The 26367-nt window shown below is 43.8% G+C and overlaps 1 protein-coding gene and 1 long non-coding RNA gene across 3 annotated transcripts in view; one reads left to right on the top strand and one right to left on the bottom strand.

Annotated features, from left to right (window-relative positions):
- Window positions 1–256: 256 nt before the first annotated feature.
- On the top strand, window positions 257–25572 carry MXD1 (MAX dimerization protein 1). The gene is made up of 6 exons (XM_047781860.1): window positions 257–574; window positions 1301–1400; window positions 6518–6547; window positions 20346–20460; window positions 22507–22666; window positions 22800–25572. Exons 1-6 carry the CDS (start codon window positions 502–504, stop codon window positions 22985–22987), a joined length of 666 nt encoding a protein of 221 aa, XP_047637816.1. The 5' UTR covers window positions 257–501; the 3' UTR covers window positions 22988–25572.
- Window positions 7511–26367, bottom strand: part of LOC125127978 (uncharacterized) — a 58696-nt gene continuing 39839 nt past the window's right edge. Inside the window, exons 4-7 of one of the 2 annotated variants that reach the window (XR_007135099.1) lie at window positions 22140–22324; window positions 19099–19221; window positions 14214–14358; window positions 7511–9234 (exon numbers count right to left, since the gene is read on the bottom strand). This is a non-coding gene — a long non-coding RNA (uncharacterized LOC125127978). The remainder of the gene's footprint in view (window positions 9235–14213; window positions 14359–19098; window positions 19222–22139; window positions 22325–26367) is intronic. The other variant, XR_007135098.1, reaches the window with a different exon arrangement.

The raw sequence follows: 26367 nt of genomic DNA, 5'->3' as shown, positions 1-26367 counted from the left end.
AGGGGCCCCGGTTGTCAGTATAGAACCAATGGAAAACAGGGAAGGAGCACAAGGCGGAGTTGCGAGTCCTGTCACCAATTGGGAAGAGGGGGTGGAGCCCGGGCCTTGTCAAGCGTGACCAACCAACAAGAGGAGCGGACTCTGGGGGGCGGGGCCGTGGTTCCCTCCCCCAATAGCACAAGGCCATGGGCGGGGCATTCTCTGGGGTGCCCAATGAGGAAGGCAGCCGAAGCGGGCCTGTCAAGAGAAGGGGCTGGGGGCGGGGGGACGGTGAGTCGGGATAAACACTCCGCGGCGGTGGCGGCTGCTGCTCTTCTCTGGGTTCTGTCAGTGTCGGCGGTGCCCAGCTCACCGGTCCCCTCCCCCTTCTGGCGAGCGTGGTCGCCAAGAGAGGCTCTCTCAACCCTGCTCTGCCGGGTCCTCAGTGGGGCGCGCGTGTCCGGCGGCGGCAAACCCGTGGGCAGTGGGGGTTGGTCCCGTGGCTCCGGCCCCCGGTGCAGAATGGCGGCGGCGGTTCGGATGAACATCCAGATGCTGCTGGAGGCGGCGGACTACCTGGAGCGGCGGGAGAGAGGTGCACGGGGACGTGAGGGGTCCGGCCAGAGCAGGGGCCGGGGGCTCTGAGGCCTGGCCGAGGGTCTGGGCGCCCGGCCGCTCCGGGGGTGGTTGGAGGAGCTGAGAGCGCGACCGCGAGCGCTCCCAACCCCTCCAGCTCTCCCCACGCGCGGTCCGAAAGGAGGCCGCCACTGCCCAGAGGCAATGAATGGGGGTGGAAAAGGGGCTGCTGTCCCCCGGGTCCTGAGCGTCGCCCCCTCCCCACCCCGTAGCGAGTGTGGTGCCTGGGGTTCCCTCAGCCAGGGCCGTCCCGGCCGACCCTCAAGTGGACCTGGCTCCGGGTATCCCAGCTGGAGGGGCAGCGCCTCCCCTGTCCCCCATCCTCCTCCGGCTCTGAGTCCCGGTGTTCACCCTGCCCCTTCGCCTGAGGCTGGTCCCACTTACTACACACCAACCTGCTGGACGCTGCCAATGGGAAACCCAGGCTCCATGAGACTTGCTGTGTCTGTCTCAACAATGAGCAGCTGGAATGCTCCTTCCACCTGCTCCGAACTGAGGGTATTCACTCAATTTAAAAAGGCAATCATTGTTCTGAGAATTCCACCTTGTTCCATTTTATTATTTCCACAATATTCTATTAATGAGAAATACATCAATTTCTCATTAAATAATCAATTTCTCAGGGAGGGGAGAGAGTATTGAACGTTCTGGTCTCATTCATTAACTGGATCCTCCGGTTTTCTAGAAGCTGAACATGGTTATGCCTCCATGTTACCATACAATAACAAGGACAGAGATGCCTTAAAACGGAGGAGCAAATCCAAGAAGAACAACAGCAGTAGCAGGTAATTTGGTAAATATTTCCCTTTCTCTTTTAGATTATACTGCAGATGATACAAATTGCAGAATGGAAGTTGCCCGTTGGGATGATAGCCCTGTAAATGAAGTGGTATTCAGGCTCAGTCATGTCCACATGCTCTTAAGGCACTGGAGGAAGCCCTTCTGTTTGGGTTGAAAGGACTAAAAAGAAGAAAAGGAAAATGTTCTCTCTGTCCTTATGAACTTTTTTTAAACTTAATTTTGCTTTTCTTCCCTTTTGGAATGAAAATCTGGAAACTTCGAGTGAGATTAGTAACAGTGATGATATTTTGCCTTCAGAAGTTGCAGATTTCAGGGCAAATTTTCTATAATTGCAGGAACTGGACGCTATCCATTTTTTACTTTTCATAGTGAAGATTTTATAAACATGTTAAAGTATTTGACTTGGCATAGGCGGTAGGATTTCATATTTGACATGTAAATTAAATACAGTGACTTGTCTCATAATTAATTTGTCACTCTCTAATGGCAAAGAGGAATGCTTGAGGTTAAAACTTGCCTTTTTGGTGATGGAGGAACATATATTAAAATATTAATATGCCACATCCCTTTTATGTTAGTTTTATAGTTCTTAAAATTCGTAAATCTCCCAGGGAAGTATTTTGTTAATGGTCAATGAAATCACACATTAAAACCCAGAATGTAGTTTCTGGTACCTACGAGTACTCCATTCATGCTGTCGAACCCTTTTTTCCTCCTTCTTTGCCCTTAAAATGTAAGCAAATTAGGAAATCTGTATCAGATTCATTCAGTCATACCTTTTATCCCCACTACATTAAAATCATGGACATTTTCATTACTGATTTAGAATCCTTATCCCTCTCCTATTCTCATGAAAACTCCCCGTCAGTAATTGCACCTGGTTAGCCTCTGCGGCATGACACAGACCACGAAAAGCCAGAAGTTTCCCACTTACACCTAAAGCTCACTTGCTCTCGCTGCCCCTTCTGTCCTTGATTCACCCCATTGTCCTTAGCGTTGGTAGAACCACAGGCTGTGAGTGAGCAAAACACATGTGCCGAGCCCTTGAGGAGGAAGGCATGTGAAGGATGAACCAGTTAATTAGTTACTGGTGGTTTTTCCTTCCCCTCCCACCTTCAGCATTATCTGAAGGTGGTGGCAAATAGATCTGTGCACGAGTGCCAACAGCCTTTAAGAAGGAAGTTAGCGCTGACTTGTATTATACCATGGTATAAAGCAATTTCTCTCTGTTGCTTCTTGTTACAGTATTTTACGTTATTTCTTGGGAAGAACGTTGAAGGCTTTTAGTTTACTTTTCTGGAAAAAAATATAGTTCATCTGTCACTTGTATTCTTGCCTACTCGTGATTTGAAAAGAATTGCTCAGGTCAATAGTTAGGGCTTAATCCTTAGCTCTCTATTTTTTCCTAAATTTCACAGGAAAGTTGTTGAGGGGATGTTGTTGAAAAGCAGTAGCTTGGTCCCAAAATGTAATTAGGAAAGAAAAATAATGATAGCTGAGAATTTCAATTCAAGAATTCGTTTTTCTGTCTTCTTTTTGGTATCTAGCATTATTTCTGGGGAAATGGCTGTGAGTCTGGATTTTGGGAAAAGCTCTATTATTTCTGTTAATGGGTTTGGTTTGCTAAACGATGGCTAAAGACATGAGACTATCACATTTGCCCATATTCTTGACTAGTAATGAATCAGTGTAGTAACTTCAGTGGTGCAGGGATCTCTGAGAGGCCATGATTAAACCTGGAGATGCCACCAAGCAGGCATATGAGGTAAGAGCAGGTTGTTTTGTTTAAATATAATCCCTTCCTTGATGACCTGTTCGGAATGACCCTTCCTGAGCGGTGAGACATCTCCCCAGAGAATGCAGTTTGACCCCATGATTTGAATTAGATTTATATTCAAGGCCATGTATGGGCAGGATTTCGAACTGAAGTAAAAGCTATAGAGACATAGCTGCTGGTTTACATAACCAGTGGTAACAGTTTATTCTTGTTAACTCGGGTTGAAATGCTGGCTCTTTGCTTGCAGCATCTGTAGGTACTTTTCCTGACAATAAAAAAAAAAGTTCCCTTTGTGGATCAGATCCATCTAGGATCCATGAAGTTGTGGGTTCAATCCCTGGCCTCACTCAGTGGGTTAAGGATCTAGCCTTGCCGTGAGCTGTGCTGTAGGTCGCAGATTCGGCTCAGATCCCAAGTTGCTGTGGCTGGCAGCTGTAGCTCCAATTCAACCCCTAGCCTGGGAATTTCCATATGCCGCAGGTGTGGCCCTAAAAAGCAAAAAAATAAATAAGATTTAGCCACATATCAGACTTCTTGGGATTTGAAAATGCATAGCTTAAGTTTCTCTAGTTGCTTGTTTGAAAAATAAAAACAAACAAAATTGTGAATATTGTTTTGGCATCATCTAGAGAACTATCGGGAGGTGGAATCTTTTTTTTTTTTTTCTTTCCAACTCATTTTTGAAATCAGTTGCTAAATATTTAGAACTGAATCCAGAGCTTTTAAAGGTATGTTTTGTTAGACTGGTAAAGCAGGCGTTGGCACTCATGTGAAAGAGGAAGTTCAACACTTGCCCCCAGTTCTTTTATGAGACTGTGGCTATATAGCTGACTTGACATAGTGAGTCTTTTTTTAACCCAAGGACTAACTTGGCTTAGTATCTTTTTATTAGAATAACTTTTTAAATGGTGACATTTGACCTTTATCAGTGATTCCAGAGTTATCAAATCTTTTACATTAATCACATGGAAAATGATTTTGACACAAGGTATCTGTGAATTCTTATAGTGCTTTAATTAAAAATACAAATGACTGGCAGGCAGTCTCTGAACTGATCATTTTTTAAAGGGCCTGATTTTATTAAAGTCAAATTCAGTTTCACTAAACCAAATGCATTTAAGCAGTGTTGTGCGCATTAGGTGTAAGTCTGCTTGTAAAAATCACCATGTGAGCAACACTTGTAAGTCATCAGATAAGATCTATAATTTCTAAAAACTCTCTTTCAAGTTTGGAAGGAGTTGTGCTGCTTATGGAGTTTGCTTTATCTTGGGGATTCCAAATTGTTTTCTATGTGTCTTCAAAGAAACTGGAAATTTGAGCTAAGGAGTGTCCGGTGTGCTATTAATTTCCTAAAATCAGAGACCAGGTTCTTTTCAATTATTCACCCTTCTCCACCACCTTCCCAGGATGGGAAAGCTTGACCAGGTGTTGTCATATACTTTCATTCATTTCCAACATCAGTCAGACGTTGAACTTGTTGTTCCCTATTAAAACCAGAACTTGGGATTTCCCGTTGTGGCTCAGCAGGTCACGAACCTGACTAGTATCTATGAGGACACGGGTTTGATTCCTGGCCTCCCTCAGTGGCTTAAGGATCCTGCATTGCTGTGGCTGTGGTGTAGGCCCACAGCTACAGCTCTGGTTTGACCCCTAGCCTGGGAACTTATGCCACAGCTGCAGCCATTTAAAAAAAAAGAAAAGAAAAAAACAAACCAACCAAAAAACACAGAATGCCTTGTGCTTTAAAGCCAAAGGCTTGCAGCTGCAGGCCAGACCCTTTAACTGCGCTATCCAGCTGGCCACTGGATATTTTCCAGTGGATATTTTCTGAAGTATACCTTCAGAAAAATATAACGAAAGAAGGCTGAAGGATAATCAGGTGCCTCAGTTTAAAGCTTTTAAGTTAACCAGTTTTAAGGCTCACATATCCTTTATCTCAAAAATAAATATTCTAAAAAATAAATACTGTCATTATTTTGTTGTTCCTCATGAATAAAAATTGGTATCCCAGGAGCCTTGTAGAAGAGAAGTATAGTGCTGGATTGGAAAGTTCCCATTTCAAGACTACACACACCCACTCACCCCTGCCCCCGGCAGCCTCTGTTGCCAGTGAACTTGGTGGTGGTGCCCTTGCTGGAAAGGAGTGGCTGACTGTTCAGAGGTGGTGCTCCTCCATGGGCACCGTAAGCATTTATCTCCCAGGCCCAGTAAAGGTCCGATGAGGCCCCACAGGATTCTTGATCTGAGCCAGGGCATAAGTTCACCTACTCTGGTTGACCTCAGAGAATTTCCATAAGAAATTTCCATAAGAAAGGTCAAGATGATAATGCTGGGAGGTTCTTCAAGTTTATTTATAACCAGTTAGAGATAGGTTGTATGAGGAGGTCACTGTAATGGCCACACTGCCTGACCTCTTGGGACTTTTGGGGAAACCTGTCCATCTCTCCTTAGAGCAGACCTTATATTCAAGGTCAGCTGTAAACACACTAATAGTATGATTTCATGTGCACTCCCGCTTTCATCCAAGGCTCTCTCCTCACTTTTACAGTTGCCGCCTCATTGATCCACGCTTGGTTAGTAGATAATTGGTGATAATTCGTATTTCCACTTTACAGAGAGATTAACTGAGGACAGGCTAGTAAGGAATTCTGTTTCTTCCACAGTACCAGCCAGTGGCAAAGCTGGACTTCAGATTTCACCCCAAGTGCTGCCTTCATTAGTCTATGGTCTTTACGTTGAGCTGAGTTTGGGGAGCTCCTTCCTAAAATCATTTATTTGATGTCTCTTCAACAGTAGCATCTTTCAGGAGGTTGTACGTGATAAAGTAATAACCTTGGGGAATAGAAAGACTCAGGGAAGAAGGGTCATTTTTATCCACTTAAAACTGTCTCCTATAGTAAACAACGTAGCATAAAATGTTGGTATACAGTACACCTAGAAAACCTGCAGGGCTGGGCTGGGGCAGCCACCTCCACTGTTACACACTCGGCCGAAAGCAAGCTTTGTGTGTTATATAACCCCAGTTCACATCGCATTGTGCAGCTGTTTTTCTCTTCGTATAAATAGAACCCTTTTATTTCCTTTCTTAAAATGGATTACTCTTCCAGTAGGGAATGCATGCTCTGAGTGTGCCGCTTCTCCTTGAGCTCTGTTTTGGATATTTACATTTATCTAATGCCCCAAAGGGACTAACGTCTCTGGTAGAGCCTTGCTCTGTCTTCTCTCCTCCCAGCTCCGGAGAGAAAGGAGTTAAAAGAATTGGGTGGGTGGTGGAGTAGTCCTTGAAGACAAGAATGATCTTACTCTTATTGTTCCTTCTTTCAGATCAACTCACAATGAAATGGAGAAGAATAGGTGAGTGGGGGATTCTGGGGGTGGGATGGGGGGAGTTTGGACACATTCTGTATTTGTTGAGACTTGGTTGCTGCTCTGGACTTCTCACAATGAGCACCTGGTAGGAGGTCCCCCAGGGCCCTCTAAACCTGTAAATCGCTTAGAGGAAGGGCTGCCTGTTCAGTTTGGTTCCGAAGACCATACCCCAAGCCTGCTCTTCCTGTGCAATGCCTTTCTGGGCAACTGTTCTACAGGCCAAAAGCGCTTTAAGTCAGAGGGAGTGTTTCCTCAAGTAATGTATTTTTAAGAGTTCCCATTGTGTCGCAGTGGAAACAAATCTGACTAGTATCCATGAGGACGCATGTCCGATCCCTGGCCTTGCTCGGTGGCTTAAGGATCTGGCATTGCTATGAGTTGTGGTTAGGTTGCAGATGTGGCTTGGATCCTGGGTTGCTGTGGCGTAGGCCCACAGCTCCAGCTCCAGTTTGGCCCCTAGCTTGGGAACTTCCATATGCCGAGAGTGTGGCCCTAAAAAGCAAAATAACAATAATGTTTTTAATAATGTTTTTTTAAAAAAACTACATGCTACTGAACATAATTGGTAGTACTGTCTTAAATAGTGTACACACAGGCATATATATACACACACGCACACACATCTGTACATGTGTATGTGTATTTACAGTTCACTTGTGCACAAAGAGTCTCAAAATTCAGGCAAATATATGCATAGCAGAAATCAGAGATGGTGACGCACGTAGATGAGGCCAGCCCCCCTCTCTGGGCTCCGTCTTGCCACAGGCCAGAGTTGATGTCTCACCTGGCAGACCTCTTGCTGCTTATTTTAATCTTTATTTTTCAAATGATGTAGCTTCATCATTCTCAGCTCTGGTCGCACATTAGAATCACTTGGCAATGCTTTTACTTTAATGTCTTAAAATTTTTTATATTAAATACATTATATACACATACTCATACTTGGGAGGTAAGAGAACAAGTTTTTATTTCTGCTGATTTTATAAAAAGAACTTTTTGTTACAGAATTTTTCAAACATACAAAAGTGGAGTGCATAATGTATTCAACTCCTATGTATCCATCATGCAGCTTCCACAATTATCAGTATTTTGCCAATCTTGTATAATCAAGACCATCCCTCTCTGTGGAATGTTTTAAAGCACATTTTCTTCCATCTCTAGTAAAGACTTAAAAAAACCCCAAAAAACCCTTGCTTTTATCATGCTGAAAAAAAATTAACCTTTGTGGAGCTTAAAAAAAAAAGGAAAAAGGAAAACACCAATGCTAAGACCTCACTTCTAGCAGTTCTGATTTAATTGGTTTGGGTTAAGACTCTACACTAGTATTTCCTTTTTTTAATCTCCCCAAGTGATTCTCATGTGCAGCCAGGGCTGCAAACCATCAAACAAGCATTCTTGTCTCTGAGCTCCCATCAGTCTGAAATATAGGCCACGCATCAGATTGAGTGGCTTTTTCTGTGCCCTGCACGAACAAGAAGATGGTGTGTAATGATAGCTCTGTAAATACATGTGGTTATTTCATGCAAACCCTCTTTGAAGAGGGAGCCTGACTCTGAAAGTCAGGATCTGAATGATGTTTCGTCAGTGAAAGGGTAGACCAGAACCTGACTAGGAAGGAGAATCTTGGAATAGGACAGACATTTAGCATCATCCGTGTGTGAGTGTGTGAGAGAGAGACAGACAGACACAGACACAGACAGGCATGGAGATGGATAGTGAGTTTGCCTTGCACATGTACTTCTCCCCAGCCTTTCCCCTTTCAGTTTCTCTGTGATTGTGACAAACCATGTTTGAAATCAAAGCATCTTTATGCTGTAGGGGTTTACCTATTATGTACTAGAAATCAAAAGTATCTCTTCGGAAGTCAGAAAGGTAGTCAGATGTGGCTTCCCTTCCTCATCTTTAGAGTCCCATCTTCCTGGGTAAACTGGGACTATTTCTGTTGAAAAGTCTTGTAGTTCTTCTCCCCATAGGCATTTATTTTTATTACTAAAATTTCATCCCTTCAGGTAAGAGCTCATAGATTTACTACAGCTTCGTGCATTTCACCTATGCAGGAATTCCACAGAATGTCAATTTATCATTCGTATTAGCAGTTCAAGAATGTCTGTTTTCTGCCTCCAGTGTCCCAAGAGCTTGTGCTCAGTACTGGGTATTAAATAAGTTCAGTCTGGGGTATTAAACCAGAATGGCCTCCATCCTTCAGAAATCTCGTTGGTCTAATATGAAAGACATAGAGACCGTTTCAGTTAATACACTAAGTGCTAAGATTGAGGTATGCACAGGAGGCCATGGAGGCAAAGGTTCTAGAAAACTGGATTTGAAGTCATCCCTGGGCAAGCTCATTCAAGCAATTCAGATTGCTTCCATTCGGCCAGTCAACTTTTGCTTATTGAAGGGTTAGTTAGTTTTCTCATGGTCCTTTCTTTTTTGGAATTTGGTCTTCCAAGGTCCTGGTAATTTTTTCCTCTAATCTAGAGCATGTGAACAGAAGAGAAGGCAGTAAGGACTCAAATTTACCTAATTTAACCAAGCGTTGGTTGCTGCAGTTCAGGGGAGGAGATTCAAGTCATCGACTTCGTCGCCCTTATAGTGTAGATGCTGAACATGTTAGGGTTTGGAGGTCAGTTGGCCAGCTTCTCTTGGAGCCCCCTTGGTTTCCTAGCCGAATCCTATAAAAGAACACCGCTTTAGGAGTTCCCTGGTGGCCTAGCAGTTAAAGGTTCCAGTGTTGTCACTGCTATGGCTCTGGTTCGATCCCTGGCCCAGGAACTTCCACATGCAGAGGGTGCAGCCAGGAAATAAAACAAACAAACAAACAAAGAATACCATTTTGCTAAATGCTAATCCACTTTTGCCATTTTTTTACCTTAGCACATTAAGATTGGTATGGCTCACACAAACACACAAAAAAAGCAACTTAGGAAAAGAATAATTGGATTTTTTTTTTACCTCCTTTAATAGTACAGATTTGATTATACTTGTGTTACTTTTTTTCACAAAGAAACCTTTTCTGGGGCATTTTAGCGATTCTGGATGGTTGCTGTTCATTAGGGCTCCACTATGAGGATATTATACTCAACACACCCATTTAATAATCTTGGCATTGGCGGGAAGATAAAAGACCTCTAGAATGGTGGAGGTGGGAGGCCGTGGTGGTGGCAGCATCGGCAGCAGTATTTTCCATTCGAGAGACTAGGCATTCGTGGAACATCACAAATGCTGGCTTCTGGTGCTGGGAATCCAGAGCCCAACAGAGACCAAGCCCAGGGCAGAGGCTCAGTTTAGTCTTACTGTAGATATGAGTCTATCACCTGTCCTGTGCTTCTCTGCATTTTAACTAATTTTGTGGGTCTAGGCTCCTAAGGAAACACCTTTAGTGTCTCCTTTAAAAAATACTAGTTTTGTAGAAAATTTTGAGAAATATAGAAAATCACACTGAAAAATTAAACCATCTGTAATTCTGGCAGCCCAAAGAAATCAATGGAAACTTGAAAGTATCTTTCTAATTGTTTTTTGGAAAATAACTTAAAACAACTAACATTCCTGCTAAGTTCTATGTCCACCTAAACTTTTGTGCATGCTTTTTAAAAGTCAGTATGGGATCATATACTAAATAATTTGCCTCTTTTCAAGCTATTTTATGAACATTTTTCCAATATCGTTAACTCTTTTCTCTCTAACATTACTGTTGGGGGATGTCCAGTATTGCATCTTCTGGCTGTGCCATAACTCATATGGCTAGTTCCCTATTTTAGGTTCTTCCCAGGATTTTGCTAATACAAATGATGCTTCCTTAAACAACCTTCTAGATAAATCTCTGTCGAACATCATAATTATTTCCCTGGGGTAAATGTATAGTTGTGGAATTAATGATACACACATTGCTGTAGTTTTTGATGTTGACTGCTGGATTGCCGACCAGGCAGGTTATAGGCCATATTTTCCCTGTCCCTTCACAAGTTTGTATTTTAACTAAAGACACTGATGAATTGATAACTAAAACCCACACAACTAGTTTTAATTTGCATTTCTGATATTCCTAGCACAGTGTAATAATTTTCTTACCTTTGATAGTTTGTGTAGGTATATGTGTGAACTGCCTGTTAAATAACCTTTGCCCAGTTTTCTACAGATGAGTTTTTCTTTATTTTGAAAAGATTCTAGAATGTGAAGGATATGCATGAAAGAGATTGCTCTTTATGTATCACATAGTGGCCCGGTTTATCCTTCACCTTTATGGAATCAGTCTTCTCTCCCTACTTGAAGTTGCTGCCTCTGCTGTATCCTAAGTTCTTGCCGATGGCTCAGTCTGATTCTAGACTTGTTCTTCTGTCCCACTGATCCATCTGCTCTTCTGTGTCAGGATACATCATTTTAATCACTGGGGTTTTATGTACTTCGGGATCTAGTAAAGCAAATCTCTATTCTTTCCTCCTCCTCCTTTTTTAAATTTTACCATGTCCATAGCTCTTTTTACCAGTTTATTTTTCCTGATGAATTTTGTAGTCAGTCCTTCAATTCTCCATCCCCCAAAGTCTTTGGGGATTTTCAAAAAATCCAAATTAAATAATTCCAATACAAATTAACCTTTAAAAGCTCAATGTTGATATATTAGCACTTTTCATACAGGATTTGGTGTGTGCCTCCATTTATTCAGATCTCTTTTCTCTACGTAAAGTGTTTCCATGGAGATCTCGTACATTTCTTGTAAAAGGTATTCCTGAGTTTATGCTTATATATTTTTAATTGCTATTGGTTTGCCATTGTACTTACTAATTAATTATTGTTGGGATAGGGGAAATCTTTTAGTCTTTGGTTGTTGTTAGATACCCTTTATTGATTATAATTCTGCTGTTTCCTTTCCTTAGCTGGGAATTCCTCTGGTTTGAATGCCTTTCAATAAGCCTTTCAGCAAATGGAAGCAGAGTGAATGCATATTTGCTGTAGCCAGTGGGTTGAGAGTCAGGTGCTCAAATGGGCTCTTTTTCAAAAGAAGGCTCTAGCATCTCCTTTAACTATAGACACCCATTTTTCCGGAATGGTACATATGCAGGCCTTGCTGGAATTAGGCAGCTGGTCTAGAGAGATTACCTCTGCTAGAGTCTTCTGACCCCATGACAAAAGATTTTTGTGTGTGCTCTGTGGGGAGGACTCAGCAGCCTGATCTAAGCTGTTGTTTTCATCTGGTCAAACTATTTCAGTGGCATCTGGTCCCGCACGAAAAGCCATTCTATTCAGGTCTCTTCTGGCAAGATCTTCTAATAGACTGTCGTTCCCTCTAGTTGTTTCTTTTGGGTCTTAGCTTTTCAAATGGCCAAGGCCTTATATCGGAAGGGGTAGGGGCCTGACTTTGCACTGGGCCCCAGCTGTGGTGTGCATTGCATCACCGTTACGGCTTCTGAACTCCCTTGACCGCATTCAGATTTCACTCTAGGATGTTGTAACAGATCTGCATTGCTTTGTTGCCACATGGGGCTAAGGGCATGGCCTGGCTATTACAGGAAGGATAGGTATTTGTGTGCAAATCTGGTCTATGGTGATGCAGGGAGGAGCACCCTGATTTGTAGCACTAGAATCCATCTCTCCCAGACTGTGCCTCTTAGAAGAATTTGGGGAAGAGACATGCTGGTCATTCAACCAGTTTCCAGTCCCAGACTCGGGACACTGGAGACACTCCGACTTTTTGTCATCAACATAGTCAAAGGGTGAGACAGCTAGCAAGTACAAATTATCTCTGTTTTTTTTATCTTTCTGCCATTTCTTGGGCTGCTCCCGCGGCATATGGAGGTTCCCAGGCTAGGGGTTGAATCGGAGCTGTAGCCACCGGCTTACGCCAGAGCCACAGCAACGCGGGATCCAAGCCACATCTGTAACCTACACCATAGCTCATGGCAACACCGGATCCTTAACCCACTGAGCAAGGCCAGGGATCGAACCTGCAACCTTATGGTTCCTAGTTGGATTCGCTAACCACTGAGCCACAACAGAAACTCCTCTATTTTGTATTTTTTAAAAGTTGAGCTCTATGTGGTGTAGGTTGCAGATGCGGCTCGGATCCCGCGTTGCTGTGGCTCTGGCGTAGGCCAGGGGCTACAGCTCCAATTAGACCCCTAGCCTGGGAACCTCCATATGCCGCCAGAGCAGCCTAAGAAATGGCAAAAAGACAAAAAAAAAAAAAAGTTGAGCTCTAGAAAGGAAATATTAAATATGTACTTATATATTTGATACTTTTAATAGAGAAGCGATTTTATTATTTTAAAATATAGCCACTACGAAAGGTTGCTTATTCATTGTCCACTGGGTGCCATGTTCCCATACAGCTAACACATATAACTACCTTTGTGTGTGTTACAAAGATTACTATCACATTGTGAGAATCTTCAAAACCTTCCAAGGTTCCCCTTAAGTCAATAATAATGATGCATTTGGCAATTCTTTATGAAGGGATCATTTTAGGAAAAGAAGGAGAGTACTTTTTTCCCCTCAAAGCATGATGTGTAGTCTTACCTGGATTTTTTGTTCAACCCAGTAAGGCTTTGTTCTCAACCCAAAATCTATGATCTATAATCACTTTTAGGGAATAATGTTTTTTGACCCCTTAGGATTTGTTTCTTCTTACTCTATACTAAATATCCTTTTTTAACACTGTACAGTGCATACATACTCATATCTGAAACTATTTTACTCAGCCTGCAATTATCCTATAGAATTTATGAAGCTATTTAATTGGCTAGGTCTGTGTCCATGCAAAGTTAGGAAAGAAAATAGGATATTGTTTATGAAATTCTTTTTTTTAATTCCTTTGTTAATAATCTTGGGCCAAATTTTAATGAAAACTAATACTCAACGAAGTCCAGTGTATCATGTTCATTTTAGGGCTTTCCTCAGAGGAAGGGGCATGACTTACCAAAGAGATCAGATTCTGCTCTTAGGTCAGCATCTGCAGGTGCATTATTATTTCTAAGCCCCAGGGGGTAGCATGAAATAGAAGACTTGATCACTTCCATTATTTGGTAAATAAAAGCAACAGAACATTTAGATACATAGGAGGTCTGCAGCATGTGAATGAATGAATAAATGAGTGTAATTGCTTTGGAAAGGAAAAAAAGCTTCTGATAAGCTATGAAATCTTGAAAATCTTTATGGAGAAGTTAAGTCAAATAGGGTGTAGATGAAGAAAAAGAAAGAATATGTTTGGTAAAGGACAAAAGGGAGCCCATTCTAGAACTTTCGGTGGGAGCTGGTATTTGTCATGGTCTGAAGGTAGCTCAAAGAATTCGGTAATAATTTATTTACATGTCTTATCACTCCAGCTCCATGTTAAGTACTGTCCAGGGCAGGGACTTGGTCTTACTCAACACTGTATCCCCAGCACCCAGGAAGGGGGCAGTAGGTAGCAATCCTTTGAGAAATGCTGGTGGACTAAATGAATGTGTGTCTACCTGTGAACCTAATTACTTATCTCCCTTCTTCACCGGCTGCCATGCTGTTCGCTCTGCCCCGACCCGATTCTTTTTTGTGTCATATGCTTCACTGTGAAAATCTGACAGAGAGAGTTCAGTTATATCATCCCCATAAAGAAGAGTAATCTGATAACAGTGCCTCCCTCTCAATCCAGATGTGCGCATGCATGCACCTGATTTCATACCATTCCTGGTCTTGACTGCACCCAGGTCAGGCAGGACTTTAGGGATAACAGCAAATCCAGGAGCACTAGCTGCAGGTAGCATCATCTCTACCTGGAGTCTTCCTTTTTTGGTTGCATCTTTCCTCCAATTTACAAATCTGCTGGCCTGAGAGAGAGAGAAAGAGAGAGGCATGAATAGAATCAAAGAAGCTTGAGTCTGGAGGCAGAAATAAAAAGGGCAGCTTTCAGGGAGTTCCCGTTGTGGCTCATCAGTTAACAAGCCCAGCTAGCATCCATGAGGACACAGGTTCGATTCCTGGCCTCGCTCAGTGGGTTAAGGATCCGGCATTGCCAGGAGCTGTGGTGTAGGTTGCAGATGTGGCTCGGATCCCACATTGCTGTGGCTCTGGTGTAGGCCGGTGGCTACAGCTCCAATTGGACCCCTTGCCTGGGAACCTCCATATGCTGTGGGAGCGGCCCTAGAAAGCCAAAAAAAAAGGCAGTGTTGAGAACTGTCTGAGATCATGCTGCTGAGCCCAGGTGCCTCTGTCAATGCCAAACTCTGATGGGGGGAGCCAGTGCCCCCAAACAACCCAGAGCCCCCTATACTGATGATTTCTTTCACTTGCCAGTCTTAATTTTCCATAATTCCTGGCTGACAAGAGTTAAGGAAAGCGAACAACAGAACTGGGTGGTATCCAAATATATTTCACATTTAAATCTTTAATAAAAATATTTGGAACTTATTTTGATGTTAATCTCTCCACTCCCTTGTCATTTTCTGAATACTCCGGTCTCTCTCCAAAGATTGGCGGCCTTCTCTCCATTATATGCTAAATTCATATCTATTCTTAGGTCTGTTCCTAGGAATTTTTTCTTCTCCTCACTTGATTTGTCCATCTTTTCTTGTATCAGGACATTCTGTTTTTAATTATTGAAGCTTTGTAATACAATTTAGTAACTGGACAGCACAGCCCTCTTCAGTCTTCTTTTTCAAAAAAATGTTGGCAGTTTCTCACACATTTATTCTTCTACGTGAAATTTAGACTGATTTCCCAGCATTAAAAAGAATACTGTTCGGATCTTTTTTCTTGTAGACAAATTTGGATAACATTGACATTTTTACTTTGAGGGTTCATATCTAGGAATGTGCTATTTTTTTCCATTTATTCAGTTTTTTTTTTTATGTCTTTCAGCAAAGTTTTAAAGTCCTCTTCCCAGAGATCCTTCCCAAACTGTTTTAAGTTTGTTCTTAGATATGTTCTCCTTTTTTCTTGCCATTTTACATGAGATATTGTAGGTTCTCTGGATATGGATAACACATTCAGAGAAGGGCTTAGATCTCCAAGGTCAACCTGTATTTGCCCTGATTTCTGTTTTCCCTTGCTCAATGCAGTTGGGATGTAGGCAGACATCTCGTGTGCTTCAGATGGTTCCCTCCTAGAGTTCCCATCGTGGCTTAGTGTTTAATGAATCCCACTAGGAACCATGAGGTTGCGGGTTCGATCCCTAGCCTCACTCAGTGGGATAAGGATCCGGCATTGCTGTGAGCTGTGGTGTAGGTTGAAGACTTGGCTCGGATCTGGCATGGCTGTGGCTGTGGCTGGCAGCAAAAGCTCCGATTAGACCCCTAGCCTGGGAACCAACATATGCCGTGGGTGTAGCCCTAAAAAGGATAAAAGGCAAAAAAACCCCAGATGATTCCCTCCTGATCTTGGAGTCTCTTCTAGCCCTGCCTCTGCATGATGTGTGTGGCCACGAAAGCCTTTCCTTTTGCATGTGTTAGCTTTATAAAATTCTTGTGAATTTTTAAATGTTTAATCTAACACTGTCACTACAGCAGCTTAGGTCACTGCTATGGCACGTGTTTGACCGGTGGCCTGGGAACTTTCATAAGCTGTGAGCATAGCCAAATAATAATAATAATAGTAATAGTACCTTTAGCATAAGCAAGACCTGTATTTCCATAGAAAATGGGTTAGACTTTCCATCAAATCTTTTAATGACAAAAGATGTTCATTTTCTTTAAGGAAGAGTTGAGTGAACTGAATCTTACCAGATAGCCTCTATTTTACCCAGTGAGATGCTCTGAGTTTCCTATTGATTTTGAAAGGAATATGATAGGGTTATAATTATCTGTGTTTGCTCCAGCAATTATCCTTCCTCAAAGGAAGCAAGGATGGAAAGAGTAACTGTTGCCATATATAGAGCGCTTCATGCCAGACCCCAGCCAGGCACTTCCACACCTGCCTCAGTTAATACTCACAACAGCCCTCGCAGGGAGGCCTGTCATCCTCCCTCGACTGTCAAGGAAACTGATGCCACATGGAGTGAAGTAGCTTCTCAAGGCCACACAAAGAAGCAGCAGCAAGGCCAGCATCCCAAACCTTTACCTTTAATCACTGCACTAATACTTGGTTGTATAGTGACTGACAGGTTCAGAATAGAAAAATAATTTAAAATACTAAAAAAAGGAGTTCCTGTCGTGGCGCAGCGGAAACGAATCTGACTAGGAACCATGAAGTTGCGGGTTCCATCCCTGGCCTCCCTACATGGGTTAAGGATCTGGCATTGCTGTGAGCGCAGACGCGGCTCGGATCTGGCGTTGCTGTGGCTGAGGTGTAGGCCGGCAGCTACAGCTCTGATTAGACCCCTAGCCTGGGAACCTCCATATGCCACAGGTTGGGCCCTAAAAAATCAAAAAGACAAACAACAACAACAAAAACAAAACTTAAAAAAAAAAAGAAGCTCTAGTTTGTATCTAGTTTAGTTATCACTAGTTACAGGCCATGCTTGATTCAAAGCTTCACTGGCTGTAGCTCAGATCAAAGACTGGTGTCTCTCTGCTCCCGGAGACCGAAGGTATGTATCAACCCATTCAGGATAATGAGAGCGAGATTTCTGAAGAGTCAGCAGGTGAGTTTTACAAAGCAGCTGGATCAACACAGAAAGAGGCAGCAGTTGGGATGGGAGCGAGCTGGGATTCAGGAGCTGGGAGGCAGCTTGGACAACAGGAGGAGGCCTCTCTGGAAATGTGACAGAGGAGATTCAAGCAGGGGTCAGAGGGAGGTAGTGAGTGGCTTCCTTTTGAGATGTGGCAAACCCCTGCTAGTTCCTGAAAGAGGTATTAGACCTGGATCACAATAGGACACTAGGCCCCTTCTAGAAGGCCAGCGCCCTGGGCAGGGCAATGGTCAGGACTGAGGACAGAGAGCTGACACAGAGAGCTGGTTCTCCTGGTTTTGGATCTGGTGTTCCATGGGTGCTCACGGCTGGCTGAAGGAGTCCAGGTCCCAGAGTGGTGTGTCTCAAGGTTGAGGACCCTCAGTGGGAGCTGTCACAGAGGAGCCCGTCTGCTTTTTTGTCTGGCTCAGGAATTGAATTTCACTACGACAGAACGGAGCCTGCTTCCCATACCTCGCCCCTCCCCTGAGGTTGGCCCAGGCACCCGCGGGGATGTGTCTGCAGGTGGTTGGCAGGTGGGCAGGGCAGCCATCAGGCTGGAGCAGGCCAAGGCAGGCACTGCCAGTTAAACAAGCTGGCTTTGGATCTCTGCAACAATCCAGAAAGTGCTCTGGTCCTATTTTCATAAAACTTGGCTAGGAAACACCAAATGAACATGTATTATCCTAAGCCTGAATTTGTCAAATAGCTAATTTCGAGTTTCATAACTCGGAGTGTTCTTTAGAAACCCACATTTGGGTGGTGAAAATTGTACTTTCTGGGCTAGACTCCCTGTGTAACTAGAAATGACAGTGCATGGAAAGATGACTCTATTGTTTTTTATCAGCAGACAAACTTCCCTTAAAACTTTACATTCTCATATCTGTAGATAAACCCACATCATAAAAGGAATAATATGATGCTGTTCTGAATCATGTAGTCTTTGCAAATTATGAGCAGGCTGAAAAATGTCTAAATATAATTTTAATTTTTGAACTGTTTTAAAAATTTGACAATCTATATGCTTTGTGGTGAAAATAAGTTGGATAACTGTGCAAGTGACTAATCATACTTTCTCACGGTGTTTCTAGTAACACGATCTGTTTTCATGGCTCTTTTTGAAGAATATTATCCTAGGTGAACGTGTATTTTATACACAGGTTCTGTTGTTTGTTTTTTTCTCATGCAGTAGTTGGAGGAACAAACGCCTCTAATGTGAGTTTTTGCTTGTGGCCATTCCACGTGGGCAGGTTTTCAGAGCAAGCGAGAGACTTACAGAATAGTAAGGCATTTGTACCACGACATTGTCCCAGCTCAGGAAGGAACGTTGGGCTCCTCGAGCTCGTCATGGCTTAGAGGGGCCTTGGAGAGTCTAGGACAACCTCAAGAGCCAGAACAGGAAGGAGGCCCAGAAGCAGAAGCGGCAGGGCGCTCAGAACCACTAGTCAGATCTGCCTTGGGGGGAACATCCCGAAGTTTTGATATGAAGGGTGTGAAGTGACTGCCTTGGTCAGTATCAGGCACGTGGACTTGTATTAGAGCTTTCTCAAGGAGTTTTCTTTCAATCCCAAATTTTGCTAATATGGTAAAATTTTTTAAGAGGGAAAAAGGGCCAATGAAGCTTTTCGATTGCCTCCCAGTTCAGCTAGAGGGCCGCTTCCCAGACTCCCAGGAGCTCTGCTCCAGGTTGCTGTGAGGGACAGTGGACATGTGTCTAAAAGCCCAGGACCCTGAGCACTGCTGCTCAGAGAAGCTGGAAGTCTAGTGAAAGATAGACAGCAGCATCCATGCAGCAAATGTGTAGTGAGATACAGGAGAGGACGGTACCCAGGCAACCCGGCAGTGATTAAGTTGGAGCTCCAGCTTTCTGAGGAGCTGGCAATGAACAGTTAAATAATAAATACCAAAAAAAATTCAGGTAAAACAGTGAATTTCCCAATGAATGGCATAAACAAATACATACTCAGAAAACGAAGGATTCGCTAGGGACTGGAATGGCTTTAAGGAGGTGATGCGCTGAAGCAAAAACTCTTGAATCTTGGCTGTTTCTCACATTCATGGAATCTGCTGGGATCTAGGATAAAGCCTGAACCAAAGTTTCAGTGAAGTGTTAATTTCCAAAATTTTAGGGACTCTCATGCTTCTGGTCAGTCTGTGCTAAATGCTGTCTCCTTGGTGGGTCTCTGCGGCTTCTGCCTCACATGGCCTTTCTCTCACCCTGTCCCATTGCGCTATTCTGCCACCTTCCAACCCTACGTGTGTGGTTCTCTCTAGCCGTCAGCAAGCTTGTTAGTAGAGCAATACCACTGGATGGGCTTCTTCCTTATTTTTAAAAAATACATTTCACTTTTTGAATGGTTGAAAAACTGAGAACTATAACAAATTATTTTTAAAAAATCCCCCCCTTTCCCTGTCCCTGTCCAGTTATCCTGACTCCTCTCTGCCCAACCACTATTACTCATTCCTTATGTATCATTCCAGACTTTATGTCGTACAAGAAAACATGAATATAGACAATTTTTTCATCCATTTTTACCCAAAGATAGCATGTTATATGCAGTTTGATATCTTGCTTTTCTTCACCTAACAGTACATCTGAGTGTTCTTCTGAATAGTACATAGAGCACATTTTCATTCTTTTTTCATGGTTGCATAGTAGTCCAGTGTATGGATGTACCGTGGTTTATTTGCTTAATTCCCTATTGATGATCTGGGTTGTTTCAATCTTTACAAATAAAGTTACAATGATTTATGTAATGAATTATTGCAATTAATTTATTTTAAAGTTGTAATGAATAACCATACACATGGGTAAATATTAGATACAATGAAATATAGTTGTAGAGATTTTTTGGCCCTGAAAGGGGAAAGAGCAATATGAGTTCTAAGGATTCTCTTCAGTGATAATGTCATTACTTTCTGAATTTGGATGTTCTGTAGGTCTCATCATAACCGAGATACCTGGAGATAACCTGATACATGTGCTTAATAATAGTATTTATCTCTACTTAACTCTAGAAAACCCTGGGTTTTGCTTTTGATTTTTATCAGAATTGTCTAATTTCAAAAGATGCTCATTTGGCCAGAGGTCATTGGTGGCATTTGCATCACTGGGCCCAGGCCGCTTCATACTCTCTAGAGCTTGTTCTCCTGGGTACCTTCTGGCCAGCTGTGAAAGTCTCAGATCCTACTGTGATCTTGTTTTTGTAGACGGGCCCACCTTCGCTTGTGCCTGGAAAAGTTGAAGGGGCTGGTGCCACTTGGTCCAGAATCAAATCGACACACCACGTTGAGTTTATTAACAAAAGCCAAACTGCACATAAAGGTAAGAGCATCCTGGGATGGGGTCCTTCTGTCTTTACCTACCTGGTGAGGGCTTGTTTGTTGTTATGAGGGATGGATATGATTCGCCAGGACAGTTCTCTCCTCTCAATTCCTCCAGCCTGCCTCTTGGATGAACACAGACTCAACATGTCCAGAACCCAACTGAGTAGTTCTCACCTGGTGTGTGTTTCAGAAGTGAAACTGTCCCTCCATCTGATGCATGAGCCAGAAATGCAGGGTCATCCTCGATCCTGATGATCATTGTGCTCCTTAGCCACGTGTGTCCACAACTCACCCATGTCACAGCTGCTCTATTTCCACAAACCCCGTCAGCTACTGCAGTAAACTCCTCAGAGGCCTCCTCCAAGCTAATCTCCATACTTCCCAAGAACAGTCTTGCCAGAGCTAAAATCTACATGTCACCGTGTTTTAAAATTCTTCCACAGCTCAGGACACATTGTGTCACCAGGCCTGCCCGACCCAGCCTCCTCTGCCCTTGGGGCAGCAGCTTGTGCCAGACACTCCCCAGACCTTCTTTCCACCCGTTGCCAGGCTCTCCCACCACAGGGCCTTTGTACATGCTGTGCCCTCTGCTTAGTATGCTCTCCCCTCCCTTCTTCACCTAGTGAGCTTCTTGTCATCCTTCAGACCTCGGCACGGGTATCCCCAGTGCAGGGAAACCTTCCCTGACTCAGTCACCTCCTTCCCGAGACAGATGGTCCTTATTATTGGATCTCTCTCTTAGCACGTGTCACAAGTGACATCTGACCATGGTTTATGTGACTGTAGTTGTTTCCATCTGCTCTGTTAGAATATAGACCCCACAAGGAAGGAGACCAGATCTTTGTGTTCCCGTTGTGTCTCCACACCTCCCAGACAGTCTGAGACAGAGTCAGCACTCAGTATGTGACTTAAACAGCAAATGGTAACTCCTGAGAGCCACAGCCAGCATCATTGTTGAGCATGTTTTTATAGTCATAGAGTCCGTGACTGGACAAATGTCACTTGAATCAGGGTTAGTAGCCGGCATACATGGCAGTTCTGGGGGGAAAAGAACGTCTGCTTAGAGCAAAACAAGCCCAGTTATACAGCCTTCGTGATAATCTAAAGAGTTATCCTAGAAGCTAGAGGACAGATTTGTAAAAACAAGTGATCTAGGAGTTCCCTGGTGGCTCAGCAGGTTAAGGATGCTGTGGCAGGGGTTCAATCTCTGGCCCCAGAAATTCCACATGCCAAGGGTGCAGCCAAAAAAAAAAGAAAAAGTGATGTATGACAATGTTCCCTCCCTTCTTCGCCTAGTTCGCGCCTTCTTGTCATTCAGACCTCAGCCCAGGTATCTGATTTTGGACAATTTGTAATCAGGACTTCAAAAACGACTATTATTCCTACCCACAAACAGAAGTTAATTGAGATGTGGCACATCACAAAAAGGCACCTCTGTAGTTGGGACATGTATTTGTTTTTGTCTTTTTAGGGCCACACCCGAGGCATATGAAATTCCCAGGCTAGGGGTCGAGTATGAGCTTCAGCTGCCCGCCTGTGCCACAGCCACAGCAACTTGGGATCCTTAACCCACTGAGCGAGGCCAGGGATCAAACAGGCATCCTCATGGATACTAGTCGGGTTCGTAACCTGTGAGCCATGACGGGAACTCTAGGGCCCATATTTGAATCAGTGTACCTTTAAATGGAGTCTGTTTCTTCAGTTCCTGGCACACAGTCTCTGCCCAAAGGGCAAGAATTCGCGGCCTCATAGATGAGGGAGACCAGGCCGGGGCTTCTGCCACAGTCTGCACTGTCTCTGTCACAGGGATGCTGGGGTTCTAGGATCCCCACAACAGTGCAGGTCCCACGGTGCTGTGGATGCTGAAAAAGTTAGACAAAGACGGGAGTCACCGGCCTGTCTCTGTAAGAAGCTTGACCAGGGACACACAGCACATGGCTTCTGAGGAAGACAGGCTGCTTTGACCCTGAGGCAGAGAGAGCAGGCTTCTTACCAATTTTGAAATCTACCTGTGCCCTTCAAACACTTCCGCTCTGACCTGCAGAAACTTGAAGATTGTGACAGGAGAGCCATTCATCAGATAGACCAGCTTCAGCGAGAGCAGCGACACCTGAAGAGGCAGCTGGAGAAGCTGGGCATCGAGAGGATACGGATGGACAGCACGGGCTCCACCGTCTCCTCCGAGCGCTCGGACTCCGACAGAGGTGAGCCCCCCTCCCCGCGCCCCGCCCCCCAGGCTGCAGAGGCGGGATCAGAAACCCCGCGACTTAGAGGAGTCCCTGGACCGTGGCGCTTGGGCAGCGCCCCCTCACCCTCTCTGCCTCGTCCTCCCCACAGAAGAGATCGACGTGGACGTTGAAAGCACAGACTATCTCACGGGCGACCTGGACTGGAGCAGCAGCAGCGTGAGCGACTCGGACGAGCGGGGAAGCATGCAGAGCCTGGGCAGCGACGAGGGCTACTCCAGCTCCAGCATCCAGAGAATAAAGCTCCAGGACAATCACCAGACGTGTCTCGGTCTCTAAGAGCGAAGTCGCTTCGGCTGCCCCGACGGCTCCCCCGCAGCTCTGACTAGGTAGTGTATGGGACCTGCCCACAGTCCCCTCGCCCGGCAGCGTCAGTGTACACCGTCACCAAAATCAGCTGTGTAAAAGTTTTCAACCAAGTGCTTAGGATTGTGGGGTTCCCTCCCCCGCCCCCTTTGTTCTTTTGTTTTAATCCTGGATCCTCATCATAAACGGGTTCCCTGCGCCTGCCAGCGTCGGGCAGGCACACGCTGAGCCAGTCAGGGTAGGGCGTGTGCAGCCCCGGACCTGGAAGGGCAGCACACACCTGTCACTGCCCAGTCTCCGGGGTGGACGCCACTTGTCCCTCTAAGAAGTGGGGGGACGCCGACCAGGATTGTGGGTTTCTGATTGCATCCTCTAGCTTCTTTCTCTCCATAAAAATTCGTCTCTGAGAGATTGTACATTCCAATCAGTTTGCAGCACCCAAGAATTCTTAGACCGAATAAGCAACTCTCCCGGATTGGAAACGTCCCCCTCTTAGTTACTGTCCCCAGGGTGTCTACCAGAGCCTCCTTAAAGTTTGCTGGCTTTCTACCTTACTTGCCTAGCAGAAATGTCCGAATGTGTCTTGTGCTTAGGAAACTGAAGGAAACAAACTTTTCCAGTTGAGAGCCTGATCTCAGAACTCCAAAGTAAGCTTTGAAAGTGGCATTTAAAAGCACTTAACCGTGGACCTCACCCTCGGTGAGGAGTCAGTAATACCTCCAGAAAACACACCTTCCCCACACACCCCGGCCCCACGAGCAGATGGGAGCAGTATTTCTCACTTCAAAATGGACACCTTGAGCGCATGTCTTTGGGGTGGCACAGCTTAGAAAAAAAGCTCCAACATCATTCGTTCTCACGAACCAAACGGTACAATCTATTTTTGCGCTCTGTCCTTGGGGCCCGTGCTGTGTCCCGTTCTCCAAAGGCGCACTTCCCCTCAAAAGTTGGTCACACTTCTTGTCTCTGGAACATTTTTTTTTCCTACCTCAGAGATAAACGAGATCTCCACTTCCCACTTAACACCCACTGATTATGCCTCTTTTTGTTGTTGTTGTTGTTGTTGGTTTTTTTCCCCAAATAAGTGACATTTGGTCCAATTCTAATCTATTTTCCTATTTAACTTTCAGCAATAACTGAGCTTGGGCGCTAGCTGAGCTAGTGTCCATCATCAGTGAAAGGAAAAGTCCACATTTCTACTCTGTTGCAGGTGAACAGGAGGGGATGGTACAGTGTTGCTAGAATTCCTCTCCTTATTTTTGGACAAACCCGGAACCTTCTTTACGGAGGCTTTTGGGTTGATAGTTTAAAAGGCTGATTTTTCTTTTTGGTTACAATTTCTCCCTTAAGTGGTCTCCCACTTTGTAGCATTTTTATTTAAGCTAAAACAGAGCACATGTATATGTACATAAGACACATTAAATCTATAAATACTATTTATTCATTTTATATAAACTAATGTAATGGAAAATAAATTCTTATGACTTTGTGCTTTTATAGATGTTCTAGAAACTTTGTATGTAGGTATCTACAAAATTGGTTCATCCCCCTCAATATTTTTGCATTCATATTTTTGAGGTCTCAGTGTTTTCAGCCTCTGGCGAATCTTTTTCATTGAATTTGAACCATTTGTAAAATCTGTGATGCTGAAACAGAGTGTGTGTCACAACGTGATGAGAACATTCCTAAAATCCACAGACGCACCTGCAACCTAAGGGCTCCACGGCTGAACCAGAAGCAGGCAGCACCTGTGCCCCCGCTGGCCTGCGGTCTCTAGCCCGCCACAGCCTCACATCTCAGCACCTCCTTCCCCACAACTAAAAGTCCAAACTCACTCCACATGGAAGCTCATTCTAGAGGTGAAGAGCAGTCTAAACAAAGCAAGATTACTTTTGTGTTTGTCTTTCCTTTTGATGATTCTTTAATGTATTAAAAAATTTTTAATTGGAAGTAGTGGATTCCTAAATGATTCCACAGTCATCTGTAATTCTTCCGTTTTTGTTTTGTTCTGTTTTCCTCTTCATTTCAGCTTTGGGTAAGGGGAGGGGCAGGTGACACAAAGGATTTTTTTTTTTTTTTTTTGGAATCTTTTTCCAATTACCAGCTGAAGATTTGCACTGAAATACAACTTGTATGCCTTTTGCATTTTTAAAGCCTGCTTCCTGAATTTAAGCAGAGTGATAGTGTTCAAAGAGCCAGCTCAGCCTGTACCATGTTTGAAAAAGATATATATCTGCACTTTGAGGTCCCTTTTCGAATGCCATTCGCTAGACCTCGCAAGCATTTTGTTTAATTGCTACGTTCAAGCGCCTCACAAGTCCACGATGCAGGATGCTGTTTGGCATCAAAAACTTAAGACTTTGGGAAAAGCTTGTGGGCTTGCATTGGGGGAGGGAAGGGAACAAAACTCGTGTATTTGTTTAATTTAGAAATAAGGCATCTGAGAGATGCCATTATTTTCTGTGTTTTAATTGTCGTGCCTTTGAGTTAAACTGCATTTTTGTCTTTTGGTTGAAATATGAAATGTACTGTCCCAATATAAAACAGTAATTATTTGACCTTTGCACTGTTTGTCTGGTCCTTTTCCATTTGATTACATCTAAATAATGGAACTTGATAGATCTCTATTTTTAATGCTCTTGTGATAAACAGACACCAGGGTTAGATATGACTTTCAAAGCTAGAGATAGAGTAGAATTGGCATGCTAGACAGGCCTCTCTCTAACCAAAACTATAACTGTCAGGACCAGCAAACTCAGCCCAAGGCAGCTAATCCCTTCCCCACGTGGCCGATCAGCAGCCCTGATTCGCCAGCCTATCCTCTCATTCACTGATCCACCAGCATGACTGTTAAGAGCTAGACAGTCTTTTTGGTTCTGGTTTTGTTTTTGATTTTGTTTTTAAGCAAAATGAAAAACCTTTCTATTAGGGCTGTTGGGCGGGAGGGACGGGCAAAGATATAAACCCCAGCCTTTAAGACTTTGACTATTGTACGTAAATATAGATGTGTGTAAATATAGGCACATGCATATTTTTATGTGAAAACTGGTTTTAAGAAACTAAGAATTCTAAACTACAACTCTTATTGCTACCATTGCAGTGCAAATGGGGAAAATAAGAGTATGCAGTGCAGCTTAATTTCAGGCAGCGAGCAAATATATGCGTGCTTTTGTTAACATCCCAGAAAACCTAGCTTTCCATGCCCGTTGGCTTAGAATGGTGGGCAAGCACCCAGGATATTTTCGTTTCCTTTTGCTAAGCAGACATCTGGAATTCAAGGTGCTGATAGTGACCTCGGCTCCTTTTTCTAGTCACAGATCTCATGCTAGTGAATCCAAGAGCATCAGCCTTTT

This window comes from Phacochoerus africanus, chromosome 5 (genome assembly GCF_016906955.1).
Source record: "Phacochoerus africanus isolate WHEZ1 chromosome 5, ROS_Pafr_v1, whole genome shotgun sequence".
Taxonomy (NCBI): domain Eukaryota; kingdom Metazoa; phylum Chordata; class Mammalia; order Artiodactyla; family Suidae; genus Phacochoerus; species Phacochoerus africanus.
Note: the sequence above shows the minus strand (reverse complement) of the source record. Positions and strands in the feature narration are given on the sequence as shown.